We start from the raw sequence: 25,195 nt of genomic DNA, 5'->3' as shown, positions 1-25,195 counted from the left end.
AAGCAGAGACACCTTCATGATGCTAGGGCTCCCATGCAGGTGCAGTTTTGAGTGTGGCATTCATATACCCTCCTTCTCCAACACTGGAGATAAGTTTTAGTGCTTATTTTGCTCTTTCTTTTGATAAGTGGAAGAAACATTGACTTAGTGTTAGGAAAGGTGATTACCTTTGAGAGAAAGGAGAGACTCATCTTTTCACTTTAGAGTATTGCTCCTGGCCTAGTTTCAACTCCTGTCTCAACCAGCCTTTCGGGTTTTCACATCTCTCACTTCTTAAATAACCACATGGTTTATTCTTTTCTGCCTCCTTACGTGAAATTCTGTAGAAGGCCCTGGGATCTTTAACTTCCTTCTAGCGAGTGGCACTGAATCATAGTAAAACTTCCTCTGTTGATGTGGTTTCTTGTGATATAGCTCTGGTATCCGACACCCATTTCTCTCTATTATCTGTTACCTGGAGTTACTTGAGTATTTTTCATCTTCAAAACTGACTCTAATTCCTTCTAACAGATGTGAACTCTGCACCTCTCATCCCCCATTGTTTTTATTAAAAAAGGTTCTTGAGATTCATGTTTTTGCTATAATACCTTGTTCTGAATTCCTGCTTTTGATGGATTTCTATCACATCCTGTGTTTATCTTTCTTGTCTTCACTTTACAGCCTAAAAAATACCATTTCAACAAATAATTATAGGTCCTGAATTTTTACTGAGAATTATTGAGTCATCAGACCAGGGAGTCTGGCATCATAATTCTGTATGTAAGCAATCTATTTCTGATGTTTCCATCAATATAAATCCCTAGGCTAAAGGAGAAGCAAAGGATGTCTTGTAGGCTGCCATTCTTCCTACATTCCTGCCTTTTGCACATTTTCTTAGGCAAATTCTTAGCCTAAACTCACATAGCTTTCTCCTAAGCCCAATGTTCTTATATGGGTACTATTGAGAAAATCAAATTTTTCTCACTGTTTTTTGAAAAGTGCTTTCTTTGCACATGACACACTGATGAGGCTCAGATGAATTCTAGGGAGATGGCAATCAGGCTCCTATCACACTAGGAACAGATGTCCAGATATTTAGCTCTTCATGATACAGTGCCCACTAATTATGAGATTCTCTCCTCTCCTACCTCTTCCTCACATACACTCTGCTGACTTGTCTCGCTCTTGACTCAATGCCAGTCTAACACTGCATATGACTGGCACGTGTTTTCCTGCTGTGCTTGTATGTGACGAAGTCTGTAGTCAATAACAGAGCCTGAGTTCCAATGATACTACTGGGATTTCCTTTCCTATATGCCATCACACCTCCTAGGTAACAGGTTATGAATGGCGAACAAAAAGAACGTAAGATTGACTCTGCCGTCTCAATTCTAGAACTGTTCATCTCCAAGTAAAAAGATCTAGTTTGAGGTCCCAGCACTTGCTTCCTGGTCTTGTTTCATTGGAGCCAATAAGCTCCTTTCAAACTGTGTTTTTGTTGTTGTTGTTGTTTTTCATGTTACATCTATAAGTATGTATTACTCTTTGGTTTTTTAGGACTGGATTATGCTCCTGACCCTCAATTATTCCTTATTATATATCCCTTGCCTATTCAAAATGTTTCCTACCTTAACTTTTTTCTTCTATATGCCCCTTTGTGTCCCACTTAAATAAATTCTTACTATTCAACAACATTCATTTTTATTTTAGCAACAGTAAAAATAATTGGAACATGAAATTTTAGAGAATGTTTTAGAAGATACAAAAGAGGCACAAAACATTTTCTTTAAACAAATGTATTTATTTCCTGATTTTTAGCAGAAATGCTAAGGCACTGGCCTGAAGGGACAAATGGGTAGGAAGTGAAATCAATTCTTGTAACTTTGGCATCATAAATTTTACTTGCTATAAGAATTATGTTTTATTCTGCTAAGAGTTCAATACCATAGTGCTTAGTCATATTGTTATAAATTAATAATTTTCTTTGTTATTAATTATTAATTGATATTAATTAAATTGCTTAATGATTAATATCTTTTAAAGGACCTTGTTCCAATTTTTCAAGATAAGAGAATTTTTAATGAACAGCCTTTGCATAAAAACATTCATTTTTTTTTAAATATATACTTTTACTTCTACATTTTAGATTTTTTTCTTCCCACTTTACTCAAGGGTTTCAAATAAAGCTGATGAAGCTTAACTTCTAGACTTTCTAATTGCACAATCTCCTCTCAAGTTCTGGGAATGATCCTATAAATGTGTTCACATAGTCTTAAACTATTTTCAATATTTATAAAAGTAAAAAGAAATAACTTTCAATTTCTTTCACTGTGATATCCTTCCAAGTTTCTTCATTTTGTACTAATGTACTAGTAGAATCATAGTGATCCATCCAAAAGGGAAATTTGAGTTGAGCCTGCTCTTACTGAGATTTTCAAGGGATATAGATGCACAGGGTTCTCATTTAGTCATATTATTTCATACCATGGGAGACGTGGAAGAGCAGTACTCCTATCTCCAAGTGTACCAACATCCCAGTTGTCATGATATGGAGCTACAAGTTCAGGGGTGTAATCAGAAATTGAGCATATACTACCTTCTCAGCAATTGGAAAAAAATTCATTATGGGGAAAACAACAACAAAAACAACAAACAAGTTTTGAAATATACAGAACCAGAAAACAGTATATTAAACTCCTTTCATCAAGAACATAAATTGTAAGGACGTGAAGACAATTTAGTTCTCTTTAATGCCTGTCAATATGGAAGCCCTCTTCTGTCCAAACAAAAGTACACACTCACTAGTATAAATATATAGTGCATATCTTTTCCAGTGGGAATCTCAGGGAATAGAATTTATCTCTTTTTTTTTAACTAAAAATTTGTAGAGTGTAACAAGCAACAAACCTATTCATATGCCTGCCAAGTGTTCTACTCAACCCAGTGCTTCAGAGCATACTGTATGGCATGGGAGGCATTCACACTGACAAATCTGACACAGCAGATACACATGGTAAAATGACCATAGATGGAAGGAAATGATGCAAGGAGTCAGTATTCCCTTGGGAAAATTCTCCGTACATCATCTCCCAGCCAGTATCAAAGAATAAAAGGTGTGTATTGATAGTATGTTAATAAAATCCTGTCATCTTTTCTGAATTTGGAAGTTCTTGTGGTTTCTGCTTTGTTTTTTTTTTTTTTTTTTGTAAACCTATGAATTTTTTTTCTTTAACATAAATACCTGTTTTCCCCTCCCTTTCCTATTTTTGGTTGAAGCAATGTGTTTTAAGATTTTTCTCCTAAAATATGGATAAGAAGATAAGTAAGCCTCTACTGCTGCTGGATAGAATTGAGAATTTGGGACATATCAGGACTGACATGGAAAAAGAAGACTTATTATGAGATAAATATTCTGAACAAAATAAGATAAAAGCAAAGAATGCCATTACATTAGAATTATGTGACTAGTGAAAGGGAACTTGAGAAGGTGTCATTTGTATAATTTTCCAAATTTATTGCCCTACGCTTTATCTGTCCTGGATCATCACTTGATCCTATCTGTGTGAGTGGCACCCTGTGGACAGCTGAATGGAACCCTCTTAATCAAACTTGTTTTGTGACTTGGAGTTATTTTTATAGTGATTTATAGGAGCACTGTTCATAAGAAAAAAGAATCAAATGATTTATCTGATAAGTTTGTGCTAAAAGGAATATTCTATGGCTCTCATTATGAAATTATTTTGTATAGGAAAAAATAACTAAATATCATCATGTGCCTTCTAAACCTTACAGATGAAATTATTTTTATGAATTATTTCTGACTAAATTCTATTTGTACTCACAGAGATTGGGAGACTTTTTTTCTAGTTCATTTATTAATATGATATTTTCTTTAACCCTTTCCTCAATCAACTTCTGGAAGTTATGGAATTTCATTACAATTGAGTATTATTCAGAAATTTAAAAAAAAATTTTTCTTGTGAAGCAAGAATTGTTCTAGAGCTTCACACAAGTCATAAAAATAGCCCTTACACATCATGGTTTTTGAGCAGAAGCACAAATTGCTAAAACATAACCTTATTGGATTCTGACATCTTCCATGTATCTAGCGACTAAATGTCAGCAAAAACATCACAGTTATCAGTAGGTGATACAGCTACTAAGAAGCAAAGTAGTAATGGCTGTGTCACGAATGTGAAGTTCTGAGCTGGAAACAGTGGCACACATACATGTATAATACCAAAATCTTGGGATGCTAAGGCAGGAAGATTGCAAATTTGAGACCAGTGTAGGCAGCACAGCAAAACCCAACTCAAAAACCAAAAACCAATTCTCGGTTTGTGGCTCAGTGGTGGAGCACTTGCCTCACATGTGTGAGGCACTGTGTTCAGTTCTCAGCACTGCATATAAATAAATGAATAAAATAAAGGTCCATCAACAACTAAAAAAAAATAGCAACAACAAAAATATATCCTAGGAGAACACAAAATTCTTTCTAACGTAACATTAACCTTTCAAAAAAAAGTTTGCAAAGTAAGAAATGTAGTCTGATGACAGCTTTTATGTGTGCTATAATAGCATATTACCAAAAATTGGGAACAACTCAATATCTAATTTCTGTAATGTCATATATTTAATACCATTATTTCAGATTTAGCCTTGTTTTCTCATTGTAATTTGCCTAGCTGAGAAGTTAGCAATTGTTACCAAGCACATGTTATGACATTTGGCTATACATTGAAAACAAAATAAAATAAAACTATGATTTTTTTTTCTTTAACTTAAGTAAGTTATTAACTTGAAGTTGACACAATATAAGGTATTACCTTTGATTTCTAACTTAAAATAATATTAAACCATTATTTTTTTAATTTATAAAATGAGGAAAATACAATAAAGGCTAAAAACAAACCATTTGCCCTGCAAATAACTATACATGGTAAACTATTTGATTATCATAGCTGATATTCCATATTTTCCCTTCTGATGTTACTCCACGTATGAGTAACAATTCTTTTCCATGTTTCTCCTTGGATTTTATAAAGTACCTAAATTATATATTCTTCTTCAATAAAAGTGAATAGAAATCTAACTTTGCTAGTTTACCAGGTAACACCAAAATAACTGATTAAGAATTAATAGTCTTGGCTATCTTCTATTTAGTGTTCATTTTTACTTTTGCATTTTGATTTTACTCATTAATTTTCTTCCCTTTTCTGTATCCCTACATTCTTGATGTCCAATCAATAATATCTTTTTTTAAAGTAGTGTCTTTGTACAGCATAGGGGGACTGCACTATTCAGCCACTAGAATTAAAATATTTTCTGTAAATTTTAAAATAATAAGTTATAGACGGTTGAGCTTTTTTCACAACTCCATCTCAGGAACAAATCTTAAAAAACAATAGGTTAGAGTGTTTTCATGATGGTAAGTTAATGAAAAATGATAGAAAGCATAATGATTTTTATGCAATTAAAGTATATAATTAGTTATTTTTTTACAATAGAAACTAGAGGTCTTTGTTTTTTCTTAAAAATAAACTATGCATTTCATTTATTATTCATTTGAAAAAACAGTTTTTCTGTATTATATATTAGCTACTTTGACTTGACTAGGGTAGAGACTGGCAGAAAAATGCAAAGACAGTAGAAAAAAATTACTGCACATCATGCCTTTGAAAAAGTATTAAGGATTATTCATGAATAAATTTATAAAGCTGAATATTATCAACATAAATAAGTGACTCAAAGAGAGAAGATATAACAAAACTAATAAGTGGGTAAATTGTGTGTACCCTCCCTAATTAGGAGGAATTGAGTATAAAATATCAGACTAGAAAAAATAATCTATTAATAACAGAATATATATTATACGTATATAAAAGTGAGGGGGGTCCAGTCATGGTGATGCAAGCCTGTAATCTCAGCAGCTCAAGATGCAGAGGCAGGAGGCTCTTTGAGTTCAAAGCCAGCCTCAGCAAATGCGAGGTGCTAAGCAACTCAGTGAAGTGAAGCCCTGTCTAAAAAAAAAAAAAAAATACAAAAAAATACAAAATATGACTTAGGATGTCCCCTGAATTCAGTCCCTGGTACCATCCTCAAAAAAAAAAAAAAAAAAAAAAAAGTTGAGGAGAGAAAGATTCAAATTGGTAGATTAAGATTATGTGAAGTTCTAGGTGAAGAATTTGTTCTTTTTTAAATCTGGAATGTTCTTTCCCCACTACTCCATGTATTGATTCACATAACTTCTTCACCTGCTTAGTCTTTCACTCAAATCTTACTGTCTGATAGAGGGTTACCTTGACTATCTTAATTAACACTGTATAGCATTCTCCACTCCTGTACCTCTCCATAGGTAATCTTATTTGTGTCTTTGTTTTAATGTTCTATTTCAGGCATCTAGAATCACTAAAACATCACATCAATCTTTTTTCCTCTCTTTCAGAATTTCTTGGTTATAAGAAATATCTAGACACACTCTCAATGTCTAGTACTACAATTCACCTTTAAATCCATTCTAAGAAATATTATGCAAGATTTAACTAAATGTGGAAGATTCACACCTTTACAAATGGAATCATCCCAGAGACATATATAAGTAGTGACTGAGTGATTTTTGGAATCAGTATGAGATGATGTAGTTATATGGAGTGACAGGAATATCTGCCTTAAAACTGGATACCTATGATATGTGTAGGGCATTTAAGGTTGTACTTCAAAGTAATAATAGTCATTGCCTTTGGGAAATGAACTGTGGCAGAGAGAAAAGTAAATGTGAAGAAGAATTTACACATTACCTGAATATAACAAGAATATAAAAAATGCATAAACATTTTTGAAATCCTTTGAGATAGAGAAAGAACAAGAGAATAAAATAGAAGAACCAAATGGAGTATGTGCTTAGAGGTGTAGGTTACTTGGAGAATATCAGATATACAAGTTCAATAGGAGTCTTTGAAGCTCACATCTAGAAAAGAAATTTTAAGGTCTAGTTACAGATCACCCTGAAAATCAAGGCTAAGTATTTAATTATTTGGTTTGTGTGATTAGGAAGTCATGGAAGGAAGGTCTTTGAATAGAGAGGTATTTTGGCAAGAATGTTGTTTAAAGAAAATCAGATTCACTATGTTGGGTAGAACAAGGAAATAAGATGAAATTGCTTTATTTATTCAAAAACAATGTGGTTGGACTCTGCCAACAGATATTTTAACAGAGAGAAGGTTATCTGAGGCCACACACAAACAGAAATGACCTTGTACTTTAAACTCATAAAACATTTCTGTTCATTTGTTTATTATTCTCTTTTATGCCTTCTTCTAAACTGCCAATTTGATATTTTATTTTTGCAATAGGAATTTATCAACCACAATATTAAAAGTCACCATAATAACCTAGATAATCAGATTCTGATGCATTCAGAAATTGTATCATATACATTCTGCCAAACTGAATTTCTCTTTATTTCATAATAACATATTAAAACATTTTCAATGATACATTTATTGAAAACTATTATGTACCAGTGGAATAATAAACAAAAGAACAGAATTTTTTTTATGTTTTACACTTTTTTTTTCTTTTTTACCATTTTAAAAACACTTGGAATAAAATGTTAAAAAGAAAAAAAAGTGTAAATCAGGAATTCAATAGAGAAGATTCAAAATGTGACAATAAACAACATCAAAAAACAGTCTACTTATCATGCTAAGTGAAGTAAGCCAATCCCCAAAAATACAAAGACTAAATGTTCTTTCTGATAAGTGGATGCTGATCCATAATTGGGGAGATATGGGAAAAATGGAGGAACTTTGATGGGGCAAAGGGAAGGGAGGTGGGAGGAGGGTGCATAGGGGTAGGAAAGATGTACACACACACACACACTCACACACACACACACAAACATATGTATGTATATACAAATATATGCTTTTATCCATGGCATGTAAGAGATATAGCTATATGTAGGCACAGGAAATAAATAAACAATTCCAAGAAAAACAAATTATAGTTTTAAAGTCTTAAGTCAAAGAACGAACTACTACCTTGAGTGTTTGGAAGGCAAGTATAGCGGAACTAGTACCTTGAGTGTTTAGAAGACAAGTGTACCTAAAGCTTTCTGAGTTAGGAGAAATACATAATGAAATGTGTGATTAGGCAAAGGCAGAGTTTTAAACTTCTATGAAGTCATGGGAAGAACCTTGGGTTTTGTCCTAAGTGGATTGTGATGCCATTGGAAACTACAAAACAGAGTACACAATTATCAGACTTCAATATTTGAAAACAATTATCCAGGCCTCTTGGGAAGAGTCATCCATGTATATCTGAAACAAAATTAGGAACTATAATCTACAGAGTTTACTGGTGAATTGAGTGTTAAATGTGGCAAAGATAGAAATCAAACATGACTGTCTTTACTGGTGGGGAAGACAAGGAAATAAACAAGAATTTTATTTGGAATGCAATAAAAGTCTGAGTTATGGAAGGAAATGTGAAGATATGTCTATAGCAACATAGAGACTAACCTAGAGATATGTGTTCAGAAGGTATCAGAATAGAGATGAATATGAACTTATGGGAATACATGACACCCTAAAGAAAAGGAGATAAATGGAGAATCCTGAGAAACTCAGACGGGAAGAATGTATTTACTTTAACAGAATCAAAGGATTGTAGAAAATGTCTGTGAGGGAGAAGAAATTTGTAAGCCACAATTCAATCTCCAAATTTGTACTTTGCCACTGTCTCTCCCTAGAGAATTATCCTCCCTGTTGGTATATAGCTGTTTTACTTAACTTTTTAGGGTTTGAGCAGATATCAGCATCTTAGCAATGCTTTCCAAGATCATCTAATTTAAAATCACCCTTTCTCAATACTGAAATTCCACATGCTAAGCTTCAGGAGATATTATCATATCACATTGCTATCCCAGGAAAAGATCAAAATATGAAATTACAAGTATGATTTCTACTAACCATATATCATTTTTACATTATTCTAAAGTAAAAAAAAAAGTTAAGTCTAATCACTGTGACGTTGGGAACTTTCTACATATATATGTAGGTATATGCTAGTTATAATGATAAAATTAAAACATGAAATTTATGATAGATAAGGAGGCAGATGAATATGAAAGGAACATGTAAGAAAGATATGAATGATACCTAGCCAAAAGACCATAGAACTATGGAGTAGGAGTGACAGAATACAGCATTTTCAAGTTTATGTGCTGAGATTGTTTTCATTATTATTTTTAAAAATCCTTTGGGCTTTCATCTAATTGTTCATCACCTCTCTCAGGTTCCTGAGACTATTATTTCCATTGGCTTTTGTGTGATATAGGCTTGCAACAACTCACAAAGTGATCCCAGAAAAGCCACCCATGGCTACAAGGAACATGTGAAAATCCACACATATATTGCTGATGGTATGGTGGACTCTTCCAGAAGATTATTCTGAAAATTGCAACAGCTTAATATGAAATCATAGAAAAAAAGACTTTGGGTTGAGTGTTGGGGATGGAGAGGAGAGTTTTGATCCTGAATATTCTGAAGTGTAGATGACTTTTTATATAGAATGATAATCAAGAGCACCACTAAATTAGACACAGTGAAGGAATTTTCAGGATTCATCATGCATGAGTAAAGAATGATTCACCAACCAATTTAATGTCTCTCACTGTAAGCTAATCCCTGCAGTCATAGCCACATAGTAGATAGTTTAAGTAATTTGAGTAACAGAAAGAACAATTTGATTCTCTAAATTAATTAATATTTTAGAACCATCATAGACATAAAATTTAACCAAAGTAAAATTGAACTTTGATCTTCAATAAGAGTTTGTTTAATCCACCAACATCTCTCTCTCTCTCTCTCTCTCACACACACACACACACACACACACATACACATACTTACATGTGCACCAACAAGGGAGCACGTGTGCTCTGGCTTACCAGGAAAGCTCTTCTTTAGAGATCTGTGAGGAGGAGCATATGAACCAAACCACTATTTCATCATTTCAGAACAAGCACAGAGTTGGACTTAACTCTATTTTGCTAGGAAATAGCATAAAAATTAATGCAATAGGGATTAATTTTCTCTTTTTTACAAGTTAACAACATTTTTATTCTAGATTCCCAGTTTTTTCTCTCATTTGTTACAAATGTAATCCACATTTCTTATTTTCACATACATCTGGCAATGCTTTTAAAAACACAGTGTCAGAAAAGAATTAACAAGATGTGCGTGAGTGCCTTGTCTTAACACTTTATTTTCTGTATGGCATTAATTAGTTTGAACTTGTATTGCTTTAATTGTCAGGGATATTTCTCTGAGTTGAATGAGTAGGTATGTGAGAGAATTTAAAATAAGTCTCTGGGGTATAATTACTCTTACATAATCATATAGTTCAAATTTGTTCAAACACTAATATTTCAAACCATTATATTTACAAAAAAAGATTACAATCACACATATTTGCAGCCAATGATATTTTGTGATTAAACTAGTAGAGAACATAACAGATGGGTTAATTTGATAAACTGAAGAATATTAAAGTTAACTATGAAGTCACATTATGGTACAGATATGAACTATCTGTAATCACAGGATCACTACAGATACTTTAAACCAAAAAGGAAAACTCAGGGAGAATATTTATTACTCACATAATTTTATTACCACAAATGCTTGGGCTCACATGGCTTTTAGAATGAGTGGCCATATCTTTCTGGCTGTCTGCAAACACATATGCATGTACATATATATACACAGTCAGTTAACTGTAAGTCTTGAAATTAAAATCTCTCTCTATGCAAACAATGTTATTCTGCTTTCTTTATTCTTTTCCTCCTTGAAAAAAAGTTAATTTATTAAGAAAATATTTTATCCAATCTTGAATTGTGCATTTAAGACTTTAAAACCTTACCTTTCTACAACAACTCTTATTCTATTATAGCTTTTATATTTAGAGCACTTTGTTCTCCCTTCACTTAAAAACATAAAGCAAGAGGAAAAATGGTAACTGACACAGGAGAAGGAAATATGAAACAGGGTATATATCAGAATATCTCAAAGTCACTTTTCATTTCCCTTAATATTTATCCTACCTTAATTATAATTGAGTAAAAAAAATCTTATGTGAAGACTAACAGACAAGTCATAGAATTTACAAATTCACAGAACTGGGCACAATGTTCTAAGAAGATCTGAGACTCAGGAATTTAAAGATTTGGTTTCAATATCTGCTGACCTTAGAGTTTCCTCTGGATATTTATTGAGGCACATTGCTAATGATAATTTTAATGAAAGTAGTGCTGCCTGTTAAAAATTGTTTGAGAATTCAACATGGATGACACAACATGAGACATGAACTTCCCAGGTTTCAGAAAATACAAGGGACAGAAGCTGTACAATTGTAATCATAATGCTGCAAACCACCTCCAAAAGTTGGAGTGTTGCCCACTGTCCTGATTGCCCACCTTGATTAATAAGTATTTCCTGCAGAGACTGGACCATTAAAGAGTGACATTTTACATTTTGAAACTTGGCTATTAATTTAATCTGTATAAACATATTCATAATCTATAAAGGACTTGCCCATATTTCAAGTGAAAGTGACATATGCAAACTGTTATGACAAACTGGCTGCTCAAGATTCCAGCAATTTAAGAGATGTGCTCATGATGTTGAAAATTAAAGGAAAAAAAATGTTTCCAGTTGATTGACTTTTTAGAAGATGCTGAATGACAGCTTAAAATGCTTTGGTGACTGTGGAAGTGGGACTATCTCTATGGCAAAGGGAATATTTTCACTGTGTACTGTGTGGTGACTTGGCACTTTTTCCCAAGGTCAAGGGAATAGACATATTCTACAGCATAGGAAATTACTGGATAATGATATCTTTGTTTTATAATCTATTTCTATGAAGAACATGAGGTAAAGAATGATAACTGTTATGTTTTCAAATATTTTGGCCACATGGGGGGTAGGGATTAAAAATATTAATTTAACATTTGTTGAGTGCCAGGAACTGTTACTTATATTGCTCCAACAGAAATATTTGTAGGAAAATGGTCAGTTCTTCTCATATTTTCTTTTACATGTAGTTTAAGAACATTCTGAGTGCCTATCTCATGCCCTGGGAAGAGGGAAATCTGATATCTCTTTCTCTTACTAACACACTAAGATCCCTGGAGATCCTCCATCTCTGATAAGATTGTTAGGGAAGATTCCTTACTCCACAAATGCTGAATGCTGCCCCGCCCCGTCCTCTGTGGATGATGCCATTTCTTGGTTTGCTACCATCTCCTGCATTGTCCAGATTAAAAGGCAGACCCATGATCTTTTAATGCCTCCCAAAGTTCAACTCACCACAGACAGACAGCCTCTAGTAATTGTGAGTAATGGTAAGGGTGGACCAACAGGTAAGTTTCTCAAACCCTTGTAAAACCTAACACTTTGTGGCCACTTTATTTTTGAAAGTCTGCATTTTAACCTGCTAATAGGTCTTGTCCAGGTATCAAGTTTAATTATTTTAATTCCTAGGTTCCCACTATTTGCTAGGTAATAACTTTCCTCCTTCTCCTCACCAAAGTAACTTCTTCAGGTTATCTCCAACTTCTTATTCTAAGGAGAGAGAGAAAGAGAGAGAGAGAGAGAGAGAGAGAGAGAGCGATTGGAGAAGGAGAAGGAGAGGGAAGGCGGAGGAGGAAGTAGGAGAAGAGAGAGGGAAAGAGATTTGTTTATTTTACAAAGTTTATGTTCCCATTGCTACATACTCAAATAGTTAATCAAGCATATTCCTGAAAAAAAAAAATTGAGAGAAAAAAAGAAGAAAAAACCTGTAGCTCTTTATTCATTCATCTTGCTCATCTCTTGGATGAAATACATTTACAATAATCCTTCATGAAAAATGATAATATCTCTATTTAGTACAGAATTATTCTGTATTTCAAATTATGATTGAATAATTCCATTTGAAATTTTCCAGAAAACTTTATGGGCACTCTTTCTAGGTGTAAGCTTCCCTTTGTAGTGGGATACCAATGAACAATAAATATTTTATACAGCTCATAACTGCTAATAGAGATATGCACACACCCCTCCACTACATTCATGCTTTTTGCAAGTGTCCGCATATGTATGTTTGCAACCTCAAGTGCAGTCTGAGGGAGGAATTGTGGGGAGGATGTAGTCAAGTAAGTGATTCTGCTCCCCAACAGAGTTTATGGAGAGGAGTTTGTGGATTAAAAAGCTCCTGTTGTTTCTGTCTCTCCCAGCTGCTAGCTTATCAGATCCTTAGAACATGAAAAGTTTATGAGTAAACATGAGCCAGGATTCAGTCCTCTTGCTGCAGGTTCTGTCATTGGAAAGTTGTAGAAAGATCTCCTCTGGTGAAAGCTTTTTCTTTTGACCTCAAGTTCACTGTGATTGCCACTTGCCTGGAGAAGACCCACTTAACATTTTAATAGGATCCTGTCAGTGTCTTTAGGAGTGAAAGAGAAAATCAATGGAGTGGGATTTTCAAACCACTGAGAAGTCTTAAAAAGAAAAGTATAACATGAATGAAAGGTACTGATTTTATTATTCTAAAGGAGTGTTTGAAATTGTCCCCCTGTAGACTCAGAGATATCATGTAGGTCATAAACTTTTTCCTCCCTTTAGAGTCTTTTTCTGACTAGATAGAATTTGCAGAATGGTGGGTTCTGAAACTACTCAGCTTCAGAGGTTTGTTAAATTGATGTAAGCCCTATCAGTCTCCATCCAGAAGATTCATGTCATGCGCCAAACAGAATGCACAACCATGGGTTCATCTGCTTTGTGTACCTAAATGAAACTAATAAAAAAACTTTGATCATGCATCAGTAAGGCTATTTTTCTTTGTGATTTATGGCTTCAAGTTCCATGCCAATGTCACAGAAAATCTTACTGATTTTTTTTTTTTTTTTTTGAGGAGGGGCGGTATTGGAGATTGAACCCAGGGGCATTTAATCATTGAGCTACAGCCCCAGCCTTTTAATTTTTGTTTTGTTTTGTTTTTATTTTGAGACAGAGTCTTGCTAAGTTGCTTAGGTCTTCATCAAATTGCTGAGGATGGATTTGATCTCGCTATTATTCTGCCTCAGCATTGTGAACCACTGGGATTATAGGCATGTGCTACCATGCCTAGCCCTATTGATTGTTTTAACAATTCTTTTGAAAATAGCCAGTTATCCTTTCTCAGATGTGGATTTCTTTAATGGAAGGAGATCACTACTACCTGAGTTGCGCAATAAGGATATTATCTATCATGATCCACACACTTCTAGCACTTCAGCATAAATATATTCCATTTTAATGTAATTATATATCTGCATCTGTCACATTTAGGCTAAAAGATCCACAAAGGCAGAAACTATGTTTAAGACATTTATGATGTTCAGACGTAGTTCCAAAAATGGCTTAGAAAGAAAGAAAAGTGAAGGGGGGAGGGAAGGAGGGAGGGGGGAAAGAGGGAGGGAAAGGAAAGGAAAAGAAAGAAAAGGAAGGAAATGGAGCAGGAGAGAGAGAGGGAGGAAGCAGAAAGGGTAAGAAAGAAGAAAGAAAGACAAGAAAAAAAAGAAGGGAGGTAGAAAAAAAGAATACACAAGTATGCTTAGTCAACTTGAAAGAAGAAATGTAACAATTACAGGGGTGAGGCAAATAAAGTAGGTCCACATCTTTGCAGAACAAAGTAGAACCTCTACTCAAATTAATGGTGGTGTTTATTTTGTGTGTGTGTGTTTTTAATTTTATTTTTCTCTCTGTAGAGTTAAGTAGTTGTTAACTTCTTCTACCTCAGCCATTTAAGCGGCATTCATTATATTCCACCACAGCAGCAATGGGGAAAACATGGAGATGAATAATATAGAATGTATATAGAAATCTTTGACAAAAGAATAAAAATGGAAGAGACTGGCTGGATTTATTGTGGAGGTTTCATGTCCTAAGTTAGAAGCTGAAGACTGTTGAAGAGTTTGATGGCTGATGGATGTTTCTGATGATTAGAAATAATTTAAGCAAATGTTTACTTGGAGATTTGATTTAATCTCAGATCCAGTAAATTCACACAAGATAGAAACATATTTAATATCCTCAAGAAATTTTATTAATAAATAAACAGAGAATATATAAGAGGAAATACATGAATCCTGAAAAAGGCAACTGCAAGAGAAAAAATATGTTTAAGCCAGAAAGCAGACAGCTTTGACCTTGACATAGCCAAAGAAGTCATTGATGTATGGACTGCAAGTTGATCCAAGTAGAATTTTAAGTTAAAAAAATCTAAATCTGAAAGCTATGGATAAAATGAATTAGAGAATAAAAAAGATCAATTATCTTTGTGCCATAAATATTTTAGGAGTTATAATCTAATTGGGACCATAAAAGTGAGTGGATCAAATAAATGTGTGCATATATTTAAAGCTAGAGAAAAGGTTAGATTTGAGCAAACAATTGATTATCTTTGCAAATAAAGAAGATAATTAATGAAATAATGACCCAAATAGTATTCATTTTCAGTGAAACTTGACAAATTTGTCAATCTTCTTGCTGAAAAACCTTTTTGTTGAAGTTAATGGAAAAAAAAATGGACAAAATGCAAAATAAAGATGCTTTACAAGGCATTGAAAAACCTTCAGTGCATGCTGTGGCAAGCATTCAAAAGGCCAACTTCTAAGAAATGAATCACAGAGAAGCTAACCAAGCACTTATGGCTCTGTACAGATTGCAAATCAGACCATAATTTTTCTTAAGCTTATGTCCATTTACAATAGGATGATGTAGCTTTTCCAGTCAAGAAGTGAAGTATCTTTCTCTTCCTCTTGAGTTCAGCCTGGAAATGTGACTTACTTTGGGAATAATACAATATGGTTCACATGAAGTTGTGCTAAATCTAAACCTAAACCTGAAAAACACTACTTTACTTCTGTTAACTCTCTTAAGTTCCCTGATCAAGTGATGTATGAATAAACCCAGGCTATCCTGTGGAGGATCAAAGTCATATGGCCCAGTCATATCCATTGACAAACTAACAGCTAGTTCACCATAAAAAACATTATTTATCTCCAGTAAATGATCATAGAGTTAGTCTAACCAAATTGGAGAATTTCCCAATGAGATGAGAACAATAGCTTATATGCAGAACTTAAGGTAAGTAAATAACAATGAAATAAAAAAGAATATTTAAAATAATGTAAATTACTGATATTGAAATAGAAACAGTTAGGTTATCTGAATAGTTACATGTCGATTAAATAGTTATAAATCTGACTATTTAAATAAATATTTTCTCATAAAATTGTAAGCCATATTATTTTAATTACCAATTCTTCTCACTCATGGAATAAAGGTTATCAATGTCATACAAACTCTTTCAGATAATAGAAAAAAGGAAATATTTTCCAATTCATCTCAGGAACTAAGCATAACCGGAATATCAAGCTTTAGGAGGACATTATAAGAAAGAACATTAGCAAATACAATTTTCCATAAGAATAAACATAAAAACCATAATCAAAATATCAGAAAACTGAATATAGCAGAACTTTGCCTAAAATTTGTTTCAACAATTTGAGATTGAGTTAATGAATCGAACCATGTGTGATATGAATCAATATATTTCAGCACACTAACAGTATAAAAGAAAAATCTATGTGAAAGCATAAATGAATGCATTTAATAGACAAACATTTGCTAAGCTATTGCTATATTATAAATTACCACAAAATTTTAAGACTTAATTTAAAAATAAAAATCTTATTTTTCAAATTCAGGCTGAAATATTGACAGTGTTTCTGCTTTAGGATATGGGTCAAATCAATTCTGTTGTTCCTGTTTTATTTTTTGAAAAGCCTACAGTTTAAGCAGTTATCTGGTATAATCTCTTCAATTACATTTGCACAAGAAACAGAGACTGAGCAAAATAATACAAACAACATTTAATAACTTTGGGGTGTTATTCTCCTACATGCCATTGGAATGCCACATGACCCCCTGAAAGGTGTGATGATTTCTAATCTGTCTTTATGTGTAATGAGAATGAGGCAAAGGAAGATAGGAACAAAAGAATAGTGAGCAAAAAATACCAACTACCACAATGAAAACAATTGATAACATTCAAATTCTATTCATGATTAACCTGAAATTATTAAGACAGTAAGAAATAAACATTCTACATTTGAGAGTTTATCAAAAAATAAGAAGAGGTAGGAGGAGGAGGAAGAGAAATAATATTGATTGTAAATGTCTGCACTAAATACCATATTTGTAGTGAAGGATTGAAAGTTATTCCCTTTGCAATCTGTAATAAGATGAGGATGTTCATGTCACCAATTCTATAGAACATGATAGAATGATCCCCAATAATAAATGAAGAGAAAAGAAGATCAATTATCATTATAGAAGAAACATATAAAAATTTCAAAAATTCTACAAATAACTTTAGAAATCATTACTTTACTAAATGTAAAATCATATAAAGCTCCATTTTATATGTGACCATATAAAATTGAATATGAATGTTTATTTTTAATTGTTTTTATAAGAAGAGCTAAATAATTATATAAAGTTTAATCAAAGCTTCTTCATATCAGTGTTTGGATAATTATGGAGATTGCTGTGTCTTACTCAACACTGTACAGTATCTGTTATTACTGTCATATGTAAAATCCCACCAATAATCTTCTTTCCCTGGGTGAGTATTTCAAACCCAAGTTTTTTATGGTCAGCAGATAACCTGGCTTGTTCTTCCACAGGGAAAAGTGAGCTTATCCAGTGGAAATCCTTTCAGTTCCTGCCTCCCACTGACTCTTGTCCATACCACATCTATCTCCTTGTCTTTCCTCTCAACAGATCTGTGCCTGATGCCTTCTTTCCCATCTCCCCCAGAGATTGCACCAATTCTTAGTCTCTCTCTCCTGGGCCTTCATTCTCAACTTCTCTCTTAATTCTTTTCTACTCAACAGAGAAAAATGATCAAGTCCGAAGGATTTGTCCAAAAATATGAACAAAACCTTTTTTTTCCCTAACCTTCGTCCACTGCTAATTTTTACTGTTTCTCTTTTGCATCACAGGATTGCCCTTGAAATGGGGTCCACATCTGCAGTCTTCTTTTCATCATATACCACAGAGATCTAGCTTTTAATTTTTTTTTTTTAATTTTTAATTAAGCCAATCCCCCGCAAAACAGAGGCCAAATGTTCTCTTTAATACGTGGACGCCAATCCATAATGTATGGAGGAGCATGGGGAGAATTAGGGACTTTAATTGGGCAAAGGGGAAGGAAAAAAGGGTAGGAGTATGGAGGCAGGAAAGATGGTGGAATGAGATGAACCTTATTACCCTATTACCCTAGATACTTGTAAGACTGCATATGTGGTGTGACTCTACATTGTGTACAACCAGAGAAATGAAAAGTTGTGCTCCTTTTGTGTACTACAAATTGAAAAGCTTTCTACTGTCATGTATAACTGATTCTAACTAATAAAAATAAATTTAAGAAAATGAACGTTTAAAATAGACAATATTTATAATCACATAATTTTTCAAATATTTAGAAATAATCTAAATTGTATGAAACCCATACAAATTACAAAATGTTGTTGAGAGAAAATATTGAAAGCTCTAAGTCAATAGTAGTATATAAATTGTTGAAGAAATGAAAAGCTCAGTACTTTCAAAATGTTAATACAGACTCCCAATATTATTGAAATTGATAAACCAATTTTAAAAAGTATATGAAGTTTCAAGGAATCATGAATATTCAAAACAGTCTTGAAGAAAATGATAAAATTTACCTTTTTAGAATGCTGGATATTTATATGTTACACTTTCAAAACGCCACAACAACTAAGAGTGATTAACATTAACAAAAAGATAGACAAAGAGAACTTTAAGTTTTTTTTCATTGCTATACATGAAGCCAGGGACTCACACAGACTAAGCAAGTTTTCTACCACTGAATTACAGCCTAACTCCCAAACAGACTAATTTGACAGACTCAATGATACAGAAACAGATACCTATACAATTTATTCATGAAGAAATTACACTGAAATATTGAATATTCATTATAAATTCAATACATTTTGCTGAGACAAAAACTGTATATGCATATGAAAATAAGTTCATTTTAACCCCTAACATGTGCAACACAGATAAATACAATGTCAAGTTGTTCACAGGTCCAAGAAGTGAAAGGTTAAACAAGAAAACCAATTACTTAATAATCTTCTAGGACATAATATAGTAAATACGACTACATTTGTTACACTGAGCATAAAGTGGAAAATCCTAATATGTAAGATTAATAATTTGGTCTATATTTATGTTATCTACAACTTTTCAAAAGATAACATTAAGAGACTGCAAAATTAAAAAAAAACTGGTAATTTTATTCTTAATATATTTAAAAACCAAAAGCACATACATAAGTATATAAATACCTCCAATAAATCAATAACAAAAACCATTGAAAATGGCAGAAGTCATGAACAAACATTTCATAAAAGATAACATGTCAATATCATCTTTTGTAACATGCTCTCTCTGTGTCACTAGTAAAATACAAATTATAGCTAAGAGGAGATCTGTTACACAATTAATAGAATTAATTTTAAAAAAATAAACAATACTGACAATACCAGTATGGACAAAAGTGGGAAGAAATCTAAATTCTCCATCTCTCCTACTCTAAAACTGATCTGTACAATTTTTTGGTCAAATTTACCAAATACATAGATAAACATATATATCATATACATGCCCTATGTTTCAGGAACCCTACTTTTATCATTCCACCTGGCATAAATGTATTCATATATTAACCATGTGCATACCAAAAATCCATTGCAGCATATGAACACCAGTAAAAAACTGAAAATAAAAAAAAACAAGTATCTATCCACACTGGAATATATTATAGTATAATTATTTGCCAGAACACTATATAACAGTAACAACCAATAAACTGTCTATAAAACATGGAGTAATTTTACAAACAATACTGTATAAAACAAGTCAAACACAAAAGATGATATTGATGATTACATGGGGATAACAATAACAAAGTAATGGAAACTATTATAAAACAATAGAAATAAAAATATTGGTATTATTTTGAGGGGAAGGCGGGAAGGTGAAGGTGATTGATGATTGAGGTCAAAGAAAGATTCTAAAGTGAAAGCTATATTAAATATCCTATATTATAGTAAATGTATATATAACAATATTATATGTAGTTCATGAAGTGTGACATTCTGTGATTGTTATACCTCAGTAAAAGATATTTAAATAATATTCTGAGAAAACAGTATCACGAGTACTTTATAGAAAACATATTACTCAGGGAGGAAGTATAAGACTTTCTTTAAGACTTCTGTCTTAAAGAAAGGGACAAGATAAAAGGTATTCATTCTGCCACTTCCCCAATTCAATATTGTTTTGGGTATTATTGCCAATAGAATTGGTAAAGAAAAACAGTTATAGCTCTTAAAGAAAAAAGAAAATATTGTTGTTAAACCCATCAAAAATGCTTCCCACTTAAAAATGCCCAAAGATTTAACTGGATACAGAAACAAATAAGGATGTTTAGTAAAATTTATGGAATAAAGATCAACCTATAAAATTAATAGCTTAATGAATCGGCAATATTCATTAGAAATTAAATGCAAAAGTTTAACTGCAACAACAGCAGTAAGTCTAACAAAAGCATAATTAGTCTATGTCACAACTGTAAGGCATTGATGAATCATACGAGAACAGTAGTATAACATATGAGGCAACCTATGCTTTTGGATGGGAAGATGAACAACTATTATCTATTTCTCTAAATTTTTAATGTGAATGCAGTTTCAATTAAATTCCCTGCAGGTGTTTTATGAAATAGACATGGTAATTCTAAGCTTCTAAGCGAAATATAAAATTTGTCAATAAAACTATGAATCAAAACAACAGGGGGGCAAAAATAGGAAGTATTATAATGTAAAACACAATTTTAATAATTAAACCATGATATGACACTGAGATTGACAAATTCATAAGTGAATCAGAATAGACAACTCAAAAAAATAGAGTTAAAATAAGTTTGTGCATTAGTATGAAAATAATCAACTCACAGAGAACAATCTAAATGGCAAAAAGGCAAAATATGTCTAAATGTCTATGTAAAAGAAATTTTGGAGGAGTTGATTTATTACCCATGAAGTTATTTGAAGACCAAATACAATTATGGAATTAAGAAATGTGTACAAATTATTTAAAAAATCAGACAAAGAAACATCGCAGTTTAATTTAATTTAAAATAAAAAATGGTAAAAAATTTTAATATTGAAAATTGATATACGTAATAGACAGGAAGGAAGTAATACAAAACGAATTATATGACAGGCATAGTGACAGTTAACTGTGATTAATTCATTTTCAAGTCAGCATGTTCTTCCAGCCTAGTGGCCAAGACATTGAACTCCTGCGGTTGATTGATACAGTTTCCTTTATGGTGACATATCCTTGTAAGTAATTTGTTGACCCTGTGATTTAATTTCTTCAACTGTAAAATAAGGTTAATAACTAGTGCTTATCTCATGGAGTTGTACTGAATATTAATGAGTTGGTGTGTATAACACCATGCTGTATTTAAAATGTTGTCCATGCACATTATTTACCAATATTACATCATTGTTACTTAAGATCACTTTGGAGATATTTTCATTCTCTGGGAGAAATAAACTGAAGCATGAAGTAGTAGTGAATTTGGAATAAAATGAAAATGTGACTTGTCCATTTCTAGTTAGCGTTGGCAGTGAGAGTGAATAGATATCTGGGGCATTAATAACCATCTGATTACTGACAAATTATTGTTTGTAAGTAAAAATCTCAAGACCAGAGAAAAGAAATATTGTATGTCTTAACAATGGTCCATTCCAGTTTCCTTTCAACAGGAAGACTGTGAAGAATGATAGACACTGGCATTTAGCAAATGAGAAAAAGAATTTTAGCAGAAAACTTTTCAAGACCCATTGCATTTATTGATTATTATTATGGCCCCTTGTGGACATAGCTTTTTATAATTCTGCAGAATAATTATAAAATTTATCAAATATCTCAGTAATAGAAATTTTATGCATATGTATTCAAATTCATTGTTTTTTGAGTTCAAAACTTTATATAAGTTACTCCATTTAATACATGAAGTATTGGATGAAGTCAATGTTACATTTTACAGGTAAAAAAAAAGTAAATGTTACAGAGCAGGAGACACTTTTCTACATATTAGAAACTGAACTTCTCAGCCCATATTTCACTAAAAACACTATTTTTCCTATGACTTCTTTCTCAGTGTAGGACTGTATCCAAGTGTACTACCTAAGCCCAAAACATGGCATCATTATAACCTAACAACCTTACACTCAACCCACAACACACAGAGACAAAATAATTTTAAAAACAACCATCCTATCGATTTATTTACCAATGTTTGGCTAGAATCAAACTAATCATCCCTTTTGTTTCAGCTTCTGGTCTCTTAAGGCCAGGGCCATTTTTTGCCTGGACTATTGCAATGCTAAGTTCTCTAAGCACGGCACCAGGGGTTTCTCTGCCCCAATTCACTCTTAAGTTTGCAAATAGTGAAATTAAAGACCCTCATCGGATGGCTTTACTTTCCTAACAGTGCCCTAACTCCTAAACATCTTTCACAAGGCTTGCACATCCTTCTACTTTCTTCTATCATTAGCAAATCCACCGCCCCTCAATTAAGTCTCAAACCTTCTGAGATTTATTCACTTTTTAAAAAATTCAGCAAGTTTATTTTCATTAATATTTAGAAGTGCTTTCCCTTTGCATATGACTGATTTCTATTTGTCTTTTAAAATACATCCTACATATTTCATATAGCTTTTTCCAGAAAGGATTTGAAGCTCTCCTATGTGTTCCAGTTAATCACTGTGTCTTTCCTTTATCAGGTAAAGTTTTAGATTGCACTACAAATCACGTGTTTTCTATCCCCATTTCCCACTCATCAAACACACACACGCACACCCACACACACAAACATACACAAACATGGACACTCATTCTTATTATCTTATTGAATAGGAATTATAGAGTAGTAACTTAATCTTTTGGGTAAATAATAAGAAGTAACTTAATCTTTTGGGTATAATTCCTGAACTTATTGACCGATAGTAGCTATATCAGCTATTTTTCTTAGACATGTTTGAAAGGGGGCACTTTTCAATGAGTTTTATTTCTTTATGAACTAGGAAAGAAACCAACACCCTGGTTTATGTTCAGGCTTTACCCTTTATTCCCTCAGTCTCAAAACTCTTCTGTGTGTCTAACATATATCTCCAAATCACCACCCTCCTTATAACATTTCAAGGATCTGAGGGGGAAAAAAGGTTAGTGATATAATGAAAAATATCCATTTTGTTTTCCAAGAATTATCTGGTAAACTATGCTAAACTATGTTTATGCTTTATGTGTATAAAGAAATTGTGAAACATTGCCATGGAAATTCTTTGGAGCCTAAATACCTCTCATTTAAAAAAAAAAAACTTTTGAGATAACATGATATTATTTTTTTTTCAAAAATTCTCTTCTATATGAAGTGATTAAGATTTTTATCTAGATTTTACTAAAATATGATGGTTCCTGATTATGACTGATGCGAAGTGGAGTGTTTGAGGGCTCTCATACCTTCTCTTTCTGTGTTAGACAGGACTATGAAGAGCTAGAAAAGCAGCTGAAAGAAGTATTTAAGGAGCGGAGCACCATCCTCCGTCAGCTGACAAAGACATCAAGAGAGCTTGATGGAATTAAAGTCAACCTTCAGGTGAGATGAAAACTAATTTGCTCAGCAGCAAAGAATGAGGAGTCCCATATTAATATGCATTTTAAAGCAGATTTTAATACCTTTTTGAGCTTGGCCATGGTGGTTATTATTTATTATTATATAAGCTTTGAAATGAAATGCCATCTGAAATGCAGTCTAGGGATCTGAGGTGTGCAATTACAAAAAGAAGAAAATTGTGTGCTTGGTACAACCATCAATTCCTCTCAGCTTCTACGATCAGTTTGACCCTTATGTTTTTCATATTATAAAATGATGAAAAGTAATTAGACCAAGAGTTAAATGAATATAGGAATATTATCTAGAAGAGAATATTAAATTCCCCCTAGGAGAGCTCTGAAGATTCTTTAATAAACTTCATTACTGAAGTGGGTAAATGCCTTAGAGAGGAGACTGTCATCTGTAAAAAATATATTCATACAATGAAATCTCAATCACTAAAGCGGAAATAAAGTCTACTTCAGATAAGAAATACTTCTGAAATACCTGTAATGTTTTAATATTGGACTTTAAGTGATGCATTTATTAAATACTTACTGTATACTAAGAATTTTGTGTATATTGCATGATGCAATACTGAGATCCATGAAGTGAATACTTTTATTGTGATTTCCTTGTTACACACAAGCAATTGTGTTTACAGGAAAAAGAAAAAAATAAAACACGTTATTTTGAATATCACAAAAGAAGCCAAAGTTTAAATGCCAGAAATCCAGCTCTAGGTTCTTTCTATTTGTAACTGAATAAATCATGTAGAATTACTGTTGCCCACACTCTACTGCACAGTTTTCTATTCCCAGAGGATAATTATGATGCTATCTGCAACCAACAGAACTTGTTGAACTTGCTCAAAGTCCTGTTTTGGATATTCTTTCTAGAATTTCCAACATGAAAACTATGCTAGGCTTATTAAGTCTTATTTTATAGATGAGAAAGCAGAGTTAAGGGGAAAAAAAGAGAAAGAAAGTAAGAACACAGAGATAATTGAGGGACAGAGCTGGTATTTAAACCCAGTGTTCAAGCTCCCATTCCAGATATTGTGTGACATCTAGAAAGAAGGAAAGAAAAAGAAAAAAAAAATCCACAACCCAGTAGGACACAGAGGGAGGTAGCAGGATGATAGCAGTGTGCAATAATAGCATCATGCTGGAAATGTACACAGCACTAGGCAAACAATAACCAGGATGAAAGGGGGTGCAAATTGATTTTGAGTTTTGCAGGAACCAGTGCCTGAGATGTACTTTATGTAAGTGGAAATTTGCCAGGTGAATAAGATGGGGAAGAATCTTCAAGAAATCTGAACATCTCAGAGTCATGGAACATCGGGCACATTGCAAATACTGCAAGC

At 32.8% G+C, this 25,195-nt stretch overlaps 1 protein-coding gene across 4 annotated transcripts in view; it reads left to right on the top strand.

The window, feature by feature from the left end:
* Nucleotides 1-25,195, top strand: part of Luzp2 (leucine zipper protein 2) — a 510,973-nt gene that overhangs the window by 174,161 nt on the left and 311,617 nt on the right. For all 4 annotated transcript variants that reach the window (XM_058577025.1, XM_058577022.1, XM_058577023.1 and 1 more), the window contains one exon: nucleotides 23,712-23,829. In XM_058577025.1, coding sequence (XP_058433008.1) covers nucleotides 23,712-23,829 — 118 coding nt within the window. The remainder of the gene's footprint in view (nucleotides 1-23,711; nucleotides 23,830-25,195) is intronic.

Source organism: Marmota monax, unplaced genomic scaffold (assembly GCF_021218885.2).
Source record: "Marmota monax isolate L192 unplaced genomic scaffold, Marmota_monax_Labrador192_F-V1.1 WCK01_AAM20220418_F8-fsc00061, whole genome shotgun sequence".
Classification (NCBI taxonomy): domain Eukaryota; kingdom Metazoa; phylum Chordata; class Mammalia; order Rodentia; family Sciuridae; genus Marmota; species Marmota monax.
This window is presented reverse-complemented; position numbering and strand designations above follow the sequence as displayed.